The sequence below is a fragment of the Salmo trutta genome, chromosome 12 (assembly GCF_901001165.1).
Source record: "Salmo trutta chromosome 12, fSalTru1.1, whole genome shotgun sequence".
NCBI classification, from domain to species: Eukaryota; Metazoa; Chordata; class Actinopteri; order Salmoniformes; family Salmonidae; genus Salmo; species Salmo trutta.
Window position 1 is genome coordinate 70,589,606 of NC_042968.1, and position 16,777 is coordinate 70,606,382.

At 43.7% G+C, this 16,777-nt stretch overlaps 2 protein-coding genes across 2 annotated transcripts in view; one reads left to right on the top strand and one right to left on the bottom strand.

Moving 5' to 3' along the window:
- The window catches only part of LOC115204090 (astrotactin-2), a 525,217-nt gene that overhangs the window by 119,792 nt on the left and 388,648 nt on the right, over positions 1–16,777 (bottom strand). Inside the window, exons 14-17 of the mRNA XM_029769397.1 lie at positions 15,348–15,472; positions 13,138–13,242; positions 12,774–12,953; positions 98–360 (exon numbers count right to left, since the gene is read on the bottom strand). Coding sequence (XP_029625257.1) covers positions 98–360; positions 12,774–12,953; positions 13,138–13,242; positions 15,348–15,472 — 673 coding nt within the window. The remainder of the gene's footprint in view (positions 1–97; positions 361–12,773; positions 12,954–13,137; positions 13,243–15,347; positions 15,473–16,777) is intronic.
- Positions 7,526–11,949, top strand: trim32 (tripartite motif containing 32). The gene is made up of 2 exons (XM_029769398.1): positions 7,526–7,614; positions 8,473–11,949. The coding sequence occupies exon 2, from the start codon at positions 8,484–8,486 to the stop codon at positions 10,506–10,508; it is 2,025 nt and encodes a 674-aa protein (XP_029625258.1). The 5' UTR covers positions 7,526–7,614; positions 8,473–8,483; the 3' UTR covers positions 10,509–11,949.

Genomic DNA, 16,777 nt, shown 5'->3' on the forward strand with positions numbered 1-16,777 from the left:
CACTTATTTGGTGGTGTTGTCCTCTGTACCAGACAGTCCATTCCCCTCCTTCCATCTCCCTGCCCCTTCATCCATCTCTCCCTCCATCCCCCCTCACCTCCTTAGTGACGTTGTCCTGCACCAGGTTGTAGAGGGGCACGATGCGGCTGACCTCCAGCAGGACGGGGATGGGTGAGGGCTGCTCGCGGCCTGCCTGACGGCACAGGTGGCAGGCCGACGGGCAGCTGCCCTTCTCTTCGCAGCGGATCTCCACGCCACTCACCAGGTCCTCTGTCAGCAGCTGGGTCTTCAGCAGCCCAGACAGGTAGCTGATGAAGGGCATGGACTTGAGCTCGCGCCTGCTTCCCTGGTCTGTCGCCTCTGAGAGATAGAGAGAAGGAGAGAGGGCAACTGAAAAACAGTCTATAGTCTAACATCAGATTGTATCAGTCCTAACCTTAATCATTAGGGACATGGAGAAATAGCTGACCCTGTGTCAGTGGTTGGGAGCAACATCTACCTATCCCAAAAAACACATTGTGTGAATGACAAGAGACTTTCCTTTTCGTTTAGCTTTATTTACACAGATTAGTCTCATTTTGAGATTAAATCTCTTCGCAAGAGAGACCTCATCATTGTTGATAGAACGGTGTCTGAACGACAAAGGACCACAGCCAAACCCATACACACTGACACATGCAAACCTGCATCGACGTACGTCCGCCACATGTCCTGAATCGGCCATACCACAGGGCTGACAGCTGCATTCACGTCTTCCTATCCACTCCGTCTCCACTCCCCCAAAACGGCTCATATCAAAATACACAGCCAGTGATAGGGGAGTTTCACACGGCCGCCTCACTCACATCACATGTGCTACCATCTGGATCTACTTTCTATTGTGGTCAAACAAAATAATCCCTCATTGTCATCCACTCCTCCACCGGGAATGAACGGAGGCTGATGACTTATTCCTGCATAGTGTAAATAAGCATTGTTTGATTTTGTCATCGACAGGGGGATCCTTGCGCATAACGTACCATGACAGTGGGCTAACAATGCTACGTTGGAAAGAAGTGAAGCAGGGAGTAATGTTAATTGAGTGTTGAGCGTTTCCCTGGATGGAAGAGAGGATGGAGGCATGGAGGGAAGTATACAGCCATGTGTTGGGAAAGCAGCAGATGTGCTGTCTGTCTGTGTTGATGGGAGGAGAGACCGGACACACAGCAAATTTGCGATCAGAATTTGAACACCCACAGTGTAAAATGTAACACTTTCTTGTGTATATATAGCCCACCAAAATAGTGTTAAACTAACACTTTTTAAAGTGTTGATAAACAAACACCCCAAGAGTCTTAGGTCCCTAAAACCATGGATGTTGCAAATTCCAACTAACATTAACATTTTATTGGCGCTGATGCTGTTACACAATCTCAGTGTTAGGGAATTAACACCTGTGGTGTTACAGTAATTTGTTTTTGCGTGTTTTTTGTTTTATCACTGTACGGTTTAAAGCCTTATTTGCATATTTATTTCCCAGGTTGCCTTTCGAGTGAATTTTAGAGGTACCTGTACCACTCATGACTGTTTGCTAGTGACAGTGACATGTTTGTTGCAATCAATGGCTTTCATTCCTGATTCTTCACCAAATGAGTCCCTAAGTTAATATTTTATCATATAAACAATTATGACAATCCATTATTATTTTTTTTTTCAATACCATACTTTGACAGCCTAGTTTTACTCACAGTGATTTGAAACTCCTGGTTTACAGGCCACATCGGCAAGTCATATTATGCTGGCTTGCAAAGTGTTATATAATTCCTATTGGAATCCAGTCAGAGTTAGGATATCCAATAATTATGACTTTCAACCACTCACAATCTGCAGTTAGAATGACTGCAAAGGTAGGGAATAATGAAAAATGAAACTACCAAAACCATCTCAATAATGGGTGAAATAAGTCTAACCACTTACAGATGGGATTAGTTTAGAAAAATGTATGTTATTTATCTTTATGTAGTATAAGATCAATGAATCAATCAGAGTTTTTTCTGGATCAAAATGGGGTTTATGTGGTAGGCTTCATGGGAGCATGGCCATGGGTGTGGCCATGGGTGAGGTCGCCGACCAAAGACTTTAGAGGCCCTCCTGTTGGCCGCATGACAAAATGTCTCCGTTTTAAAGCTAATTTCCCGCAATTCTGCACATTTTGCCATGTGGCGGAGATAACCACGGCAAGGTGACTGGGAACATGGACGTGTACAAACAGACCAATTATGACCTACATAAGGCAATCAAAGAGGCAAAACGTCAGTTCAGAGACAAAGTGGAGTTGCAATTCAATGGCTCAGACACTAGATGCATGTGGCAGGGACTCATGGATTATAAAGGGAAAGCCAGACACGTTGCGGACACCATCGGAAGCTGAAGCAATTCCCCTCACAAACTTCTACAGATGCACCATTGAGCGCATCCTTTTGGGCTGTATCACTGCCTGGTACGGAAATTGCACCCTCCATGATAAACAGCTTCCTTCCCCAGGCCATCAGACTGTTCAAAAGCCATCCCTAAACGACCTCTGCCCAGTACCCTACACGCTTAGAAAAAAAGGTGCTATCTAGAACATAAAAGGGTTCTTCGGGTGTCCCCATATGAGAACCATTTGAAGAACGCTTTTTGGTTCCAGGTAGATGCCTTTTGGGTTGCATGTAGAGCCCTTTCTTCTGCCTTGAACCAAAAAAAATTATTCTAAGGGGACAGCCGAGGAAACCTTTTGAAACCCTGTACTCTGCTCCTCAGTCACTGTCACCAGCCGGCTATCCCAGGGGACTCTACTCAGCACCTTAGGGACTGCTGCTTTATGTACATAGTCATTGAACACTGGTCACTTTAATAATAATATATATATCAACTGCTGTGCTTTTTGGGGATTATTTAAAAAAAAAGTTTGATTATTGTGTGCTTGTTGACATTTACTGCATTGATTGATAGGAACGTAAACATTTTGCCATAACACCTTTTCCACTCTAAGAGAGTTTACGGAAGTTACAGTCGAGTAACAACACCACCACCTGGTTAACACTGTTCGCCGCAGGTGGCGTCAATTTAAATCCTCTAGTGATAACCTCACTAGAATCAACTCTCAGATATAACACTCACAACACTTTTTACCTCAACACCGAGATTTAAACACCTGCCAATTCGCTGTGCAGGCTGGAGAGAGAAGCTCTGACTGAGTGGTGGGGGTCTCTCAGCAACAGCAATATTCAATCAAATGTACACTGTTGCAAACTGCTGATGGAAGGAAATTCTATTCATCATGTGCTATGGATGAATTTGCTTAATTCTTCCAAATGTGTATTTATTGTGGGGGGTCTTCATAACCCCAAGTGGGTATGAATGTTTTCATGGCATATCAGAATGAATATTGTTTTGTTCAATCTGCATGCCTTGTCTAAGTAGTTCCATTACCTAACCTGTACATTTTTGCTGCACAGGAGCAATGCCGTGGTTGACTATGAGTGAATGATTTCCAGCCATAGTCTCTAATTGTTTGCTATTAAGAGGCCTACAGGTTTACTCCAACTGCAGAGCAATTAACTGACTCAGTCATATCCGTCTCATATCCAGACTTCTAGGAAAAGGTCTGTGCTAGAGCTGAATCAACAGAGGGAGGAGAACACCAGGCAGGGCCAGAGGTGAGATGTATTAACTAGCTACCCCCCTAACCAAAGGCCAAACTCACACAGTTTGTGCTAGCTACATTTTACCAGAGGAGGAAGAGGGGAACATTTAAAAAAAATATATATATATATTTAACTAGGCAAGTCAGTTAAGAACAAATTCTTATTTTCAATGGCAGCCTAGGAACAGTGGGTTAACTGCCTTGTTCAGGGGCAGAACGACATATTTTTACCTTGTCAGCTCGGGGATTCAATCTTGCAACCTTTCGGTTCCTAGTCCAATGCTCTAACCACTAGGCTACCTGCCGCCCCGATAGAGCAATTGGCAGCAGCTTAGGGTAAAAGTCATTTAAAAGATTTCACATGATTAATTTCCAAATGATTCATTTTCTGCAATGCATTTAATCCAATTGAAATAGAGCAGCCTTCGGGAATATTTTACAGAACAAAAAGAACATGAACAGCGCGTGAACTTAATCAGCATGTGTGTCCGTTCTTAAACTCACTAGTCTCGCATTCTCTCTCGACGGCTCTTTAAAAGCCGAGCCAAGGACAAAGCTTGTTATGCCTTCTGCTTCCATTCCTCATACACACAAACACATTCTGAGCTGGACTCTCTCACAGAACATCTGTGAAAAATAGCTTCCACTGGAGCAGCTGGGGAAAAAGCTTAAATGTAACGCAGGTGCAGATTATCTGACATTTTCAGGATAAGAGGACTAGTCAGTGACAGAGTTCCAAATGAATCTTCTACGCAAAAACAAACAGTCCACTGCCACAAGGAATATACCACCCATATACTGTAACACCAGCTCAAATTAGATATATACACTGTAGTAAAAATGCAAAATACAGAGGTGAGAAGCGTGACAGTCAATAAATTCCCTCTTTCATTCAACACATGCAAGTGTGTGAGATATACGTCATCAGACAGTATATATGTGTAGTTTGATAATAGGCTGATGTTGTGGTGAGACTGTGGGCTCCAAACACAGACCCAGCTGCAGAGCAGAGAGAGTGTGAAAGGACTGGAGTAGTGAAAGGGGAGGGATACTCTCCTCCATATCCTATGTAAACAGGCTCAAGGGGTGGCCCTAAGAGCCCAATTACACGCACTTCTTGAGTCAACACAGACACAGAAAGGAGCTGTCATCACTTGGCCCTCGCAATAAAGCCCTGTGATTATCCCAGGTTTACTGCAGGCTTCGCAGGGCTGCTCACATCACAGCCGTCTGCGTTACTTCCTTCCCCTTCCACTCCATCCGTAAGCCTGCGACAATCATTTCTGACAGTTAATATTAATCCCAAAGTTTTAGATGGGATTGAGAGGTGACAACTGGACACTGGATAGCACATCCCTTATACATTAATTACAGGTGTGTAGGAGGCTTACAACTGGGTAAAATTCTATTTTGTCTGGATTCTACAGAAAATGTATCAATGGGTAGCTTAATTTGATTTGGGAGACTAGCAGTGAAGATGTGTTTTATATTTGGGCAATCTGTAAAACAGACAGTTAATATATAAAGGATGAATGAATTTCCCAAACATTGATCTCTCGTTCTCTCTCTGTTTCTCTCCTTCTCCGGTGTCTCTCTCTTGTCCCTCCAACGTCCTGACGGGCTGTGGCCGATGAAGGACGGCACGGGTTGCTATGACTACTCAAAGGGCACGGACTGCACGGACGGCTTCAACGGGGGCTCTCTCTCCCTCTCTCTCTGTCTCTCCCCTCTCCCTCTCTCTAAATAATGAGTCTTTGTTGATACAGTGTATTCTTAGAAGCTACACTCTGGTCATGATCGTGGCCCTGGCAACACCAGCAACATGTCAGATATCTCAGTGCTAATTTCACACAGATGTTGTCAGATTGTTAGTGTTGGCATTGTTATTATTGCCCCATACAATATCTCTGTTCAGGAGTTTTTTTGACATGCAATTTGGCCTTTGTAACTACTCTGGTACTCGTCAAGATCATATCCCCTATTTATTCTCCTCAGTAAGTTGATTTCTGCATTTTCTTAGTGGAAATGCAAGATCAAGGGAAATTGCAATGAAATACACACATGATAAGGAGGGAAAGACACAGAGAGAGAGGGTGCATCTCAGTAGTATAAAGTGAGTAGCTACATCCCCTCGTCTAGCCTATCCTCCATCTGAATCAATCCGGGTTGTGGGTGGAAGCAATATAGTAGAAGCCATGAACTAAACACTGATTGATGCAAAAGTCCCCGAAAATATTCAAAACTAAAACAAAGTGCTGTTGACGTTTTTTTTTCAAGGCCCATTGTGTCAGATGAATGTATGTAGACAGCGACGTTTAGGTAAGCAAAGATAACTCATGCTTCCTAAATACCACAATATCAATATGGCACAGCTGCAGCACAATTACAGCAACAGCACAAAAGGTTTCTGTTCTGTGAGTCAAAAGCCGATTGTCTTTACAAATGCCTTGATAAATCGAAAATATATTTTAAGCTTACTGAGAATGTTTAGAGAAAACATATCATAAGGTGAATGCACCAATTTGTAAGTCACTCTGGATAAGAGTGTCTGCTAAATGATGTAAATGTAAATGTAAAACATTTTAATGTATAGCTAAAGCAAGCATATAGCCTATCCTTTTTCATTTCCATTTACCTTTTAGTTATGCATAGCTTAACATTATGATTGCGTTATGAAAATCTTTAAATTGCGAATTAACTTTTAATTTATATTAATGTGCAGGTAGTTCATTTTCTGAACTGCAATTTGTTTGTTGTTGTATTTTGTTGTATTTATTAGTATCCTCATTACCCCATTAGCAGCTACTCTTCCTGGGATCCAACAGGGTTAAAACAATTACATCACAACAAAACACAACAACCACCTACATCATAAATAAAACAATACATCATACAAGGTATTATTTCATTATTACTCTGTTATTACAACCCAGTAGCTCACTAGAAATACATTTTGTAATAAGACCTTTGCTGCCATCTAGGGGTCAGCTGATATACTATTTTCCATGGGTTGCAGCATCTGCACACATCTGCCCATGACTGTACATAACTGTAGGCTACTGCTAGAGATGGATACTTTTCACGGTTCAAAGGATATGTCTTCTTACTGTCCTCATTTATTTTCATCCTGTTACTACAGGATGTAAGCGCATCGTATTACATTTCATGGAAGGCATGTCTATAAATCCTGCATTGCTCTCAAATGGCCCACATAATTTCATGATAAATGATTTGAATAATTTATTATCTGGTACAGGATTTTAAGAGGTGTGCCGTTATTCAGAAAGGAGGAATCATCAAATGGTGTATAATGCAATGTCCATGACATTAGAATAATATATTTTCTTTGCTAAAACTAGAGACAGTGTTGTATTGTACTAATAAACCGACATTCCATTTAATACTAGCTACATTATTTAATACATGATCTTCTAAAACTTCATTTCCCATATATCCCTGTATAAAATAATTCAAAACTGATTGACAAAAAATAACTGCCAACCACTTTGGGACCCTGTCCCAGATGCGGATGCAAGAGCCAATGAAAATAGAGGTGGTTGGAGAATAACGCCTCGATCCCACCCACAGTATAATGCGCCAAATGGTACGTAGCATCATCTGGATATGTGTGCAATGAAACTTCAACATTCACTTTCTGCTACCATTTCTGTCAAGCCGTCTACACATACAGTTTGTTGCATACATTCGATAAATCCAACGTATGCACCACACATAACGCACAGCAACTGCCTCTGCAACACAATGCTGCAAGGCAAAACGCAGCGTTCCATTGGAAATTAATGTACTTCTGATGTACCAAATACTGTCGGTGGGATCGAGGCGTAAGTATTACGTAAAGTTACGTCAACACCGCAGTCTCGCTTCAGTGGCAGCAGCACACCCACCAAACGCCCCTGTACCACGACAGATCTGACATTGAAACCAAGGTAAGATTTTATGCTAGTTTAAGATGTCAACCGAATAAACCTAGACCTTTAGGATCATAGCATGTATATACTTGACTTTGAAAATCCACTCGATCATGAATTCTTACGTGACTGCCCCAAACTGGAAGTCACACCGCGATTTGGGGAGGCCTCCCACTGCAAGCTGCCTAACATAGCTCGCGCTAGCATCAGCAAACAAAACATCAACATGCCACGAGATTATCAATTATTCATTGTGTGTAGTAACTGTGCAGAAATGCGTCGTCTGCTTGCAAATAACTGGCCATGTAGTGACCGCTTGATTTGAGAAATATCCGTTATGCTAACGTTAGCTAACTTGCTAGCTAACAGCTAGCACTTAGCTAACATATTGACAGCTCAATAACACAAACGTCGCAGCATTCGTATAGCTAGGTAGCGAGCTAGTTAGTTAGCGTAGATAAGCAAGTAAGTAAGTAGTTAGTTATCTAAATGTGGTCATGAGAAGTGGTATCACTACTTGAAAGCAGGCTAGCTTCATCTGTTGAATGATAGATTGCTGCTGCTTGTGCTACACTCCCCTTAATTATATGACCAGCTAAAGTGCACTGTATCTGTTACAGTAAGTGTACGTTTAAGTTTCGCACAGTGGAGTTTATTCTTCCAATGTTCCTGAGAGGTGACTCTGGTAACTAGAGTCTAGTAGTTTATTACTCGTGGTCAAAATGCAATGCAGCCATTTTAATGAGAAGTCATGACAAAGCATCTTTACTCTGCTTGTTATATATAAGTTGTTAGCAATGCAACCTCTTTCCAACATAAGTCATTGTCATTGATACTTTGAGTAGTGAATCATTTCCATTTTTAATCCTCTCACAGGTGTGAACACGATGGCGGCAGCTTTGCCGGCTCTGGACCCGGACCTGCTACGGGAGGTCCTGGAGTGCCCCATCTGCCTGGAGACGTATAACCAGGAGCAGCTGCGGCCCAAGCTCTTGCAGTGTGGCCACACCGTGTGCAGACAGTGTCTGGAAAAGCTGCTGGCTAACACCATTAACGGCGTGCGCTGCCCCTTCTGCAGCAGGGTCTCCCGCATGAGCAGCATCTCCCAGCTGGCCGACAACCTCACTGTGCTCAAGATCCTGGACTGTGCCAGCTCCTGCACCACCGCCGGTGCCCTCATGTGCAAGTCCTGCCGCAACCGCCTACCCCGACAGTACTGCCTAGACTGCGGCACAGTGCTTTGCGACCTCTGCAAGGGTGAGGGCCACCAGCAGCAGGGCCACACCGTCCAGCCCATCCGGGTGGCCGCTGAGCAGCGCCGGAAGGACCTGGGTGGTAAGCTGGCATCGCTCCGCGAAGCCATGGACCACATCCAGAAAAAGAGGGCAGCCATTGACAGTCTGACAAAGAACATGCGGGTAAAGTACCGGGCAGTGCAGCAGGAGTACACCAGGGCTGAGCTGCGTCTGCAGGAGGAGCTGGGGCGCCAGCGGCGGGCCTTCGCTGCCTCCATGGCCGAGGTGGAGAAGCTTAACAGTCAGATCCTGGAGGAGCAGACATACCTGCTGAACCTGGCCGAGGTGCAGGTGGTGTCCCGCTGCGACTACCTGACCATGCAGGTGAAGCAGAGTGACATTGCCCTGTTGGAGGACGGAGGGGTGAGGGACGAGGAGGAGCTGGACCTAAGGAGCAGCCTGGACCTGCCTACTCTGATCAAGCTCCAGGACCCTGAGCTGGTGACTACGGAGCACCCAGAGGCCCTGGACGTGGCCCAGCTCACCACCAAACCCTGCACCGTCAACACTGATGAGGATGAGGGTCTGCTGGAGTTTGGGGTTGGTACCATGTGCAGGGCTGCAGGGGCGGTGGGGGACCTGTACAGAGACATTGATATAGTAATGCCTGTAGATGAGGTGTGTGCCTCACCGGGCAGCTTTAAATCCAAGTCCATGGATGAAGGGGGGCCCTCCTCTCCCGGTGATGCCAGGGCTGGCTCGGGGCCACAGCACTGCCAGTTTGTAAAAAAGATGGGTTGCAAGGGTAACCTGCCGGGGATGTTCAACCTGCCAGTTAGCATCTGCGTCACCTCACAGGGTGAGGTCCTTGTGGCTGACCGGGGCAACTACCGCATCCAGATCTTTAACCGCAAAGGCTTCCAGAGGGAGATCCGCCGCAACCCCAGCAGCATCGACAACTTTGTCCTGAGCTTCCTGGGCGCTGACCTGCCCAACCTCATCCCACTGTCCATCGCTATCACGCCTCAGGGCCTCATCGGGGTCACCGACAACTACGACAACTCGGTCAAGGTATACACCACCGATGGCCACTGTGTGGCCTGCCACAAGAATCAGCTGATCAAGCCCTGGGGCATCGCCGCCATGCCCTCGGGTCAATTTGTGGTGTCTGACGTGGAGGGCGGCAAGCTCTGGTGCCTGGCGGTGGATCGCAACGTGGGTGTGGTCAACTACAACCGCCTATGCTCGGCCGTGCGGCCCAAGTTCGTGACGTGCGACGCGGCAGGCACCGTCTACTTCACCCAGGGGTTGGGCCTGAACATTGAGAACCGCCACAACGAGCACCACCTAGAGGGGGGTTTCTCCATTGGCTCGGTGGGCACGGATGGCCAGCTGGGCAAACAGCTCAGCCACTTCTTCTCGGAGACTGAGGACTTCCGTTGCATCACGGGCATGTGCGTGGACGCAAACGGGGACCTTTTGGTGACAGACAGCGGCAGGAAGGAGATCCTGCAGTTCCCCAAAGAGGGCGGCTTCAACGTGCTCATCCAGGAGGGACTGACGTGCCCTGTGGGCGTGGCCGTCACACAGAAAGGACAGCTGATGGTGCTGGACTGCTGGGACCACTGTGTAAAAGTCTACACGTACCTACAGAGGAGACGCTCCTCCACCTGCTAGGGGCTAAGAAACTACAAATCTAGTGTGTGTGTGTATGGGGGTGTGTGTAGAGACGGTGGTGAACTGTCGATCTGTCACTTTAAAATAAATGGCTTCATTCCAAACAACTCGTGCTCTTCCATGATCTGAGCTCTGGTCAGTGCTTAGCAGTTCATATAATGAGCCCATATTCTAATCATTGATCCCTGGTCAGTCAGTGGGACTGGCTAGGAGCAGACTGGAACCAAGCCTGTGTCTAACATTTGAGCTGCCTCGGTTGATTTTTATGAATCACAGCACTAAAGACAGCAATAATGCATCAGTGTTGTCACTTTGGGGGTGGGGGAAACCGGTATGTCAATCAACGTGTGAAATTGTTATATTTTAATTGACGTACTATACAAAAGAGGAGATTTATGAGAATTTCTAAGCCTAATGACGTGGCAAGAAAATAAATTGCTAAAATGAATTGCGCTTACAGGCCTTATCGGTTTAGAAGGAATGTCTAATCGAAAACTTCTCAAACCTAAATGTAAAGGATGGGATCATGGGCATGATCACTATAACCCAGCCATCAATAAAACGTATATCATGTAGTTCAAGTTGCTGACTGGAGTGTTGGACTCCCAGGGGGTTCCATCTTCAACCTACAAATGAGTGAAGTTACATGTAGACACAGATCTAGGATCAGCTTACCCTCCCTTGAACCATTAGTGGGGGAACTTCCTATTCTGTAACTTCCAATCACATATCCTGGGATTGCATTGTGCTATAATAATGGACATCCTTTATAAATCTGAGGCAAAGAAAAAATACAGATGAGTACATAGGTGAAATTTTGGTAATTTATTGTGAAACCATGTTTTTTGAATCACCGAAGGATTTAAATTCAATATATTGTGGTAGACAGCATGCTAACCATGTCACTGCAATAGTCTCTCATTACAAAATAGTTTATAAAATGATCACCACATGTAGGCCTACTCCCGGCTTAACTGACATATCACACTACATATATTTTAAGCCTAACTGACAAATCACTACAGATATTCCAAATCTATTACATTATTTACAATATAAAAAGGCATAAAATGCTATAAAAATCAAGTGTCCTTGTTTCAATGTGATGAACAGCAAAACTGTTGCTCTCTGTCTAAATGTGATTTTATTCACTGGACTTAACTGGAGAGAGATTTCTTTACATGTAATTTCCTATTTCCTCTGAGTTAGTTTAAAAAAATATATATATATACACACTACTGGGTCTTCTGGATGTTCTGTTTGTGCATTATGTGTGTTGAGTCAACCTATGTGTCTTTCAGAAGTGTGGCCTTCGGTGGAGGCAGTGACTTTACAGTATGTGTTACTATCGCATTAGATGAGTTTCTGCGTAACTTGAGTCTCAATTTCATGTTTGTAATGTTGATTATCTATTGAGTGCAATAAACCCAACATTGATGAAGATCTGCATGTTGTGGTTTCAGATTTGTTTATTGGCCGTTGGGGAAATGTAAAAAATGTGGGGTGACTGGTAGCCTAGCGGTTAGAGCGTTGGGCCAGTAACCGAATCATTGCTGGTTCAAATACCTGAGCTGACAAAGTGAAACATATCTGTGCCCTTGAGAAAGGCACTTAACCCTAACTTTCTTCAGGGGTGCCGTACTATTATGGCTGACCCTGAAAAACAACACATTTCACTGCGCCTCTCCGGTCAATAGCCCTGTGTACTATAAGCCTATCTGTTGTAAATTCTTTGGAAGTATCTGCAGTGTAGCAAATGTATTTATTCAAAGCATGTCTCTTTGTATTTCAGTGTTTACCATGCATACTTTGAACCCATTTATTTGGTAAAACATGAAACATCCTTTTCATGCTATCCACAGCCCTCACCGTCAGTAACAGACCAATTCCATTGTGAAGTTCTCAGTGGTGCAGCATAGTACAGTACAAAAGCCCCTTCAGGTCTTGCCTCATTTTTCTGTTGCAGGAAAAACTGAATTATGAAATGCAACTGAAGGAATTCTGAGAGGCTATTCTCTTTGCTTTGTCTCAGGGGCAATGGCCACTTATAAAATCAGGAATCATGTCTGTCATGCTATGAATCATCTCTATCTGCAACGTCCTGAACGTTGCACCATATTGAATAAGCCCCACTTTTGCTCTTTTGTCTGGGATTTAATTAACCAATTAAGACTATTGATAGTCCACTCACCTGGATCCCTGGGTCTAAATTGATCACTGACAGGACACCTGCATTCCATGCAGCTTCCCCCTCTCCCTGCTCACCTTTCTGGTACTGCAGCCAGAGCTGCTGCTGGGCCTTCTTGCTGGGGAAGTAGATGGTGCAGCTGAGCTCGGAGCCGTACAGGGCCTCAGACACGTAATGGCTGCCGTACTGCCGGATGAAGGACAGCAGCTCCTCTCTGGTGCTCTCTGCAGTCAGCGTCTTCAGAACCTTGGAGAAACCTGGGAACCGTGGAGGGGAAATAATTTGGAACAAATTGAATTGTAGTTATAGCTGAAGCAAAAATAAAAGTTTTTGTAAATGCTGTATGATTTACTGTATGTGTTTTCCGTGCAGTATGATAAGTTTAGTAGTGGTAAGCTTGTAAAATAGTGAAATATATGACAGTAAATTGACACTTCATACCTGTAGACAAGGTGATGGCACTGAGCTTGACTTTGTACAGGTTGCTCCTCACTCTCCACTGCTGAACCATGGGATAGCCCATAGCCTCATTAAACTGGGCATCGCCTGCAATGGACATAGACACATATATATAGTCATGAATTACTTCCACAATTTTAGTAGGCCCAAATTTGTTCATGCATTGAAAGCTATGGATAATTTGTGTCAGAGTTTTAGTTACACAGGCACATTTGTAACTGTCCGAAGTGCATTAGCTAGCTTTGTTTCTCTTTCACACAAACACTGTCTGTGTACAGTGTGTATCCTGTTGTTTCCAACAACACTATTTGTCTCGGCACGAAAGTTCCCACCCCGTGCGCAATCAATGGCAGACGGCCGCAATAGATCCAATTGGATTTCCAGCATTAAGGCGTGAGCAATCTCACCTCCGTAATTGCATTACCAAACTATCATATGAGTCTGGGTCAGCACAAGGCCATTAGAACACAGGAGTGAAGAGAACAACAACAGAATTCCCACTTAAACCTAAATAATTTATTTATTTCCAGTTGTGTTCGGAGAAGAGTAGCAGACCCTTCTGGAAACTAGTCACAGGTCAACAAGAAGCAAAGTGCTGCAGCCAATTCAGCTAATGGACAGAGGTAGTAGTCCTGAGGTGCGGTTTCAAGCCAACTGACAGAGTAGTCACGGCCCCCAAAGGGGTCGTGGGAGGGGAACACGTGGGGTGAAGAAGGTGCACGTGTCAGCTTTTAGAGGGCCTGGAGAGGTGTCTGTACGTGTGTGCCTACTGCAGAGGCATGGGGATGTCAGGAGCAATAGCACAGTACAGTGCACGGGGATGAACAGTATCATTCTAGCTGACCTCACACTTGGAGTCCCACTCTTATGGGTTTATAAAGCAGAGAATGCTGCAGTATTTCTAGGTATTGAGCTTACAGGAAATGTTGTATTAATTGGAAAATAAATCCTTGACAAACAAATGTAGAAACGTATACACTACCGTTCAAAAGTTTGGGGTCACTTAGAAATGTCCATGTTTTTGAAAGAAAAGCACATTTTTTGTCCATTAAAATAACATCAAATTGATTAGAAATACAGTGTAGACATTGTTAATGTTGTAAATGACTATTGTAGCTGGAAACGGCTGATTTGTAATGGAATATCTACATAGGCGTACAGAGGCCCATTATCAGCAACCATCACTCCTGTGCTCCAATGGCACATTGTGCTAGCTAATCCAAGTTTATAATTTTAAAAGGCTAATTGATCATTAGAAAACCCTTTTGCAATTATGTTAGCACAACTGAAAACTGTTTAAAGAAGCAACGAAACTGGCCTTCTTTAGACTAGTTGAGTATCTGGAGCATCAGCATTTGTGGGTTCGATTACAGGCTCACAGAACAGCGGAAACTGTCTCTAACCAGAATAGAAAGAGGAGTGGGAGGCCCCGGTGCACAAATGAGCAAGAGGACAAGTACATTAGAGTGTCTAGTTTGAAAAACAGACGCCTCACAAGTCCTCAACTGGCAGCTTCATTAAATAGTACCCGCAAAACACCAGTCTCAACGTCAGCAATGAAGAGGCGACGCAGGGATGCTGGCCTTCTAGGCAGAGTTCCTCTGTGTTCTTTTGCCCATCTTAATCTTTTGTTTTTATTGGTCAGTCTGAAATTTGGCTTTTTCTTTGCAACTCTGCCTAGAATTTCTCGCATGGAATAGCCTTCATTTCTCAGAACAAGAATAGACTGACGAGTTTCAGAAGAAAGTTCTTTGTTTCTGGCCATTTTGAGCCTGTAATCGAACCCACAAATGCTGATGCTCCAGATACTCAACTACTCTAAAGAAGGCCAGTTTCATTGCTTCTTTAATCAGGACAAAAAATGTCAGCTGTGCTAACATAATTGCCAAAGGGCTTTCTAATGATCAATTTGCCTTTTAAAATGATAAACTTGGATTAGCTAACACAACGTGCCATTGGAACAAAGGAGTGATGGTTGCTGATAATGGGCCTCTGTACGCCTATGTAGATATTCCATTAAAAGTCAGTCGTTTCCAGCTACAATAGACATTTATTTCTGATCAATTTCTGATCAATTTGATGTTATTTAAATGGACAAAAAATGTGCTTTTCTTTCAAAAGTTTGGGGTCACATAGAAATGGCCTTGTTTTTGAACGGCAGTGTATGTTCCGAATGAGGCACACACACAAACCTGTGAGGAGTTGTAGATTTGACAGTGGCTCAGACAGCACTCCTCTACACTGCTCCTCCACAGGCAACGGGATGACCATCAGTCCATCTGCTAGCTGGGGGAAATCCTTGATGAAGTTGTTGTCCCTGAGAGAGAAATAGAGAAAGAAAAGCACACACACAAAACAGTCAGCCCTGTCAGACAACATTGGGTTTTCATCTCCATCAGAGTTTGTAGTAAGATAGTGTGGCTTCTTTCCACTGTGTTTCAGGTGCTCCAACAGAGAGACAGGTGGTGCTACCTGATAGTGTTAGACACAGTGCAAGACCACTGACTAGAGATGCACACCTACCGGTAATTTACAAACATTACCGGAATCTTCAGTAATTTTAGTAATGAACAGGTAATCTATGTTAACTTTGGTCATTTAGACTTGAATAACTTTTTTATAAAGTATTCATATATAGAATGCATTTTTCTATCTGTGTCCAGGAGATATCCAGGAGTTCTAGTGAATAGACCATGTGGGTGAAGAGAAAATGGGCTAATTAATGATAAAATCATCTAATCAATAATGCTATTATTTTCAATTAACTCTGGAGCTCTTCCAACTACTGACTTTTTTTCACAACTGCTAACAGTTTGGCGCCAAAACATTTACAACAAAGACATATTGACATAATAAAATATATATATTATGCGTAAACCTTCATATTAAACGTCAATGGTATTCACTAAGTTGATGGCTTATACTTAGGATAATGTTTTACAGCTTTGTCATTCTTGATTTTTTATTTTTCATTGTATTTGATTATTTTATATATTTTACATGCGATAAGGCCACACAGAGGGCCAGAGATAATTACAGACACCTGTGATCATCTGAAGTACCCCAAAAAGGCCACTAGATGTGATCTAATAAAATTCCCCCAAAAACTTGAAAGCTACCAAAATGATGGTAGTTTACTGGTAAACGTAGAACGTTTCCAGTAATATACCCTCCCTTTGCAACCCTACTACTGACTCTGCATCAAACAACACCTTCATATTCTCTCATTACAATGACAATGACTGGTTTATCAGACAGCAACAGGATGTTCCTTTGCACCAAGGGGCTGCTGGAAGGATTACAGAGGCTATAAAGAAATGGGACGTTCTGTCAGGTTGAGTTGAAACTACTAGATATAGTTGAAGAGTGATATGTAATGGCTTGGGACTGTTACCACAACTCGCTGGTTGGATCAAGTATCTCAACAGCATAGTAAGGAGATATATTGTAGTGTGATAGTTTAAAGGTCTAACTGGGGAGAAAGTGACCAGTGTCTGGTTGCAGTAGTATGGGGGAATTGACTGACTGTGTGGAGAATGTGAGAGAGTGTGCCGGTTGGCTGCCCTTTAAAAGACTGGTAACAGGACAGGGACCTGCAGGGAGAGATAAGCTCTGCCCTGGA

Coding starts and splice junctions, on each gene's coding strand:
- trim32 (XM_029769398.1), top strand. CDS start 8,484: ATGGCGGCAGCTTTGCCGGCTCTGGACCCGGACCTGCTACGGGAGGTC.